The 1274-nt window shown below is 50.7% G+C and overlaps 1 protein-coding gene across 1 annotated transcript in view; it reads left to right on the top strand.

Annotated features, from left to right (window-relative positions):
* Positions 1–512: 512 nt before the first annotated feature.
* RASA1 (RAS p21 protein activator 1) overlaps positions 513–1274 on the top strand; it is a 153904-nt gene continuing 153142 nt past the window's right edge. The window contains 1 exon segment of the mRNA XM_010726074.3: positions 513–1247. Within this exon segment, the coding sequence (XP_010724376.3) occupies positions 513–1247 (735 nt within the window).

The following is a 1274-nucleotide window of genomic DNA, read 5'->3' as shown; positions in this document are numbered from 1 at the left end:
CTTCCCTTCTCAGGTTAAACTGCAGACTAGAACTAAAAAGAGAATTGTGGAAGATTGGCTCAAGGACGGTGGTCATGTTTTCTTGCCCTTGGACTGTTGTGAGCAAAACGGCACGTACAGAAGTACGGTGCCCCTGATCGAGCAAAAATGAGGGAGGCGGTCACAAGGGCAGGCGTTGTTCCAGAATGGCATCCAAACCTGAAACTTTTTGTGAATGTAACCATGGGAACGCGACCACGAGCACTGATATGGCTAGCATGTATAAAAATGCACTGGTCTAGCAATAAACGAATCATTCTGCATGTTAACCGTATTGGTGTACGGTATGATTTCTAAGTGCGCTGGGAAACTCCAGAGAAACTCTCCACAATTGGCGCCAGAACAGGGACCCTCGTGGAACTGCTAGGGGAGTGGAGAGGACCCGGCGGTCACTGCAGACGGTTGGCACCGAGCACCGGAGTCGTAAGTGTTGTGTCTGGAAGCGGGGTTGCGACCCACCCTCTGCGACCACCATGGAGTGGGAAGCTGCGGAGCAGTTGCTGCTTAGTATTCTCTCAAAGAGAGGGGAGCAGCCATCTCCAACAGGCTTGACAGAGCTCATAAGATGGGCTCGGAAAAATGGACACCTATCGGAGGTGGCACTAATATTTAGTGTAGCAGAATGGCGGGACATTGGTGATCATATGTGGGAAGCAATGATCACTGATAAGAAGGAGGAGAAGGTGGTGAAGCCCCTAGGTGTACTATGGCGAACAATTATAAATACGCTAAAAACTATGCAAGCTGAGTGCCAAGTAGCTGCAGCCGCTGTGCAGGCGTTGTCCGGAGCTAGTGCTCCACCACCGGAATTTAATATGCCACCTCCTGGGGTATTTTATCCTGTGTGCATCTCGGAGCAGGTACGAGCTTCTGTGGCAGATCGCACAAATGTTTCAGTGTCTCAACTGAACCAGAGCCCAAGCGATGACAATAATGAGGGCAAAAGTGCTTCGGGCAATGAGGAGTCACCAGAGGAGAGTAAATTGGACTCTGACATCCAGGCATTAACAGAGAAGTTGCAGAGCTTAGAAGTTCAGAGAAAGAAATCCCTGAGTGCTCCAGTGCCCTTAACCCCTAGCGCATCGCCTATGCCTGTGCCTTCACCATCTAGTCAGACTTTGCAGGGCCGTCCACCTCGCTGGTCCGGAGTTATCCGTGACGCTATTTTGGATGGACAGTGGGATGCAGCGGCACAATTAACTTGTCCGGTGGGATATAACCAACAAAATGGGGCC

The sequence above is a fragment of the Meleagris gallopavo genome, chromosome Z (assembly GCF_000146605.3).
Source record: "Meleagris gallopavo isolate NT-WF06-2002-E0010 breed Aviagen turkey brand Nicholas breeding stock chromosome Z, Turkey_5.1, whole genome shotgun sequence".
NCBI classification, from domain to species: Eukaryota; Metazoa; Chordata; class Aves; order Galliformes; family Phasianidae; genus Meleagris; species Meleagris gallopavo.
Note: the sequence above shows the minus strand (reverse complement) of the source record. Positions and strands in the feature narration are given on the sequence as shown.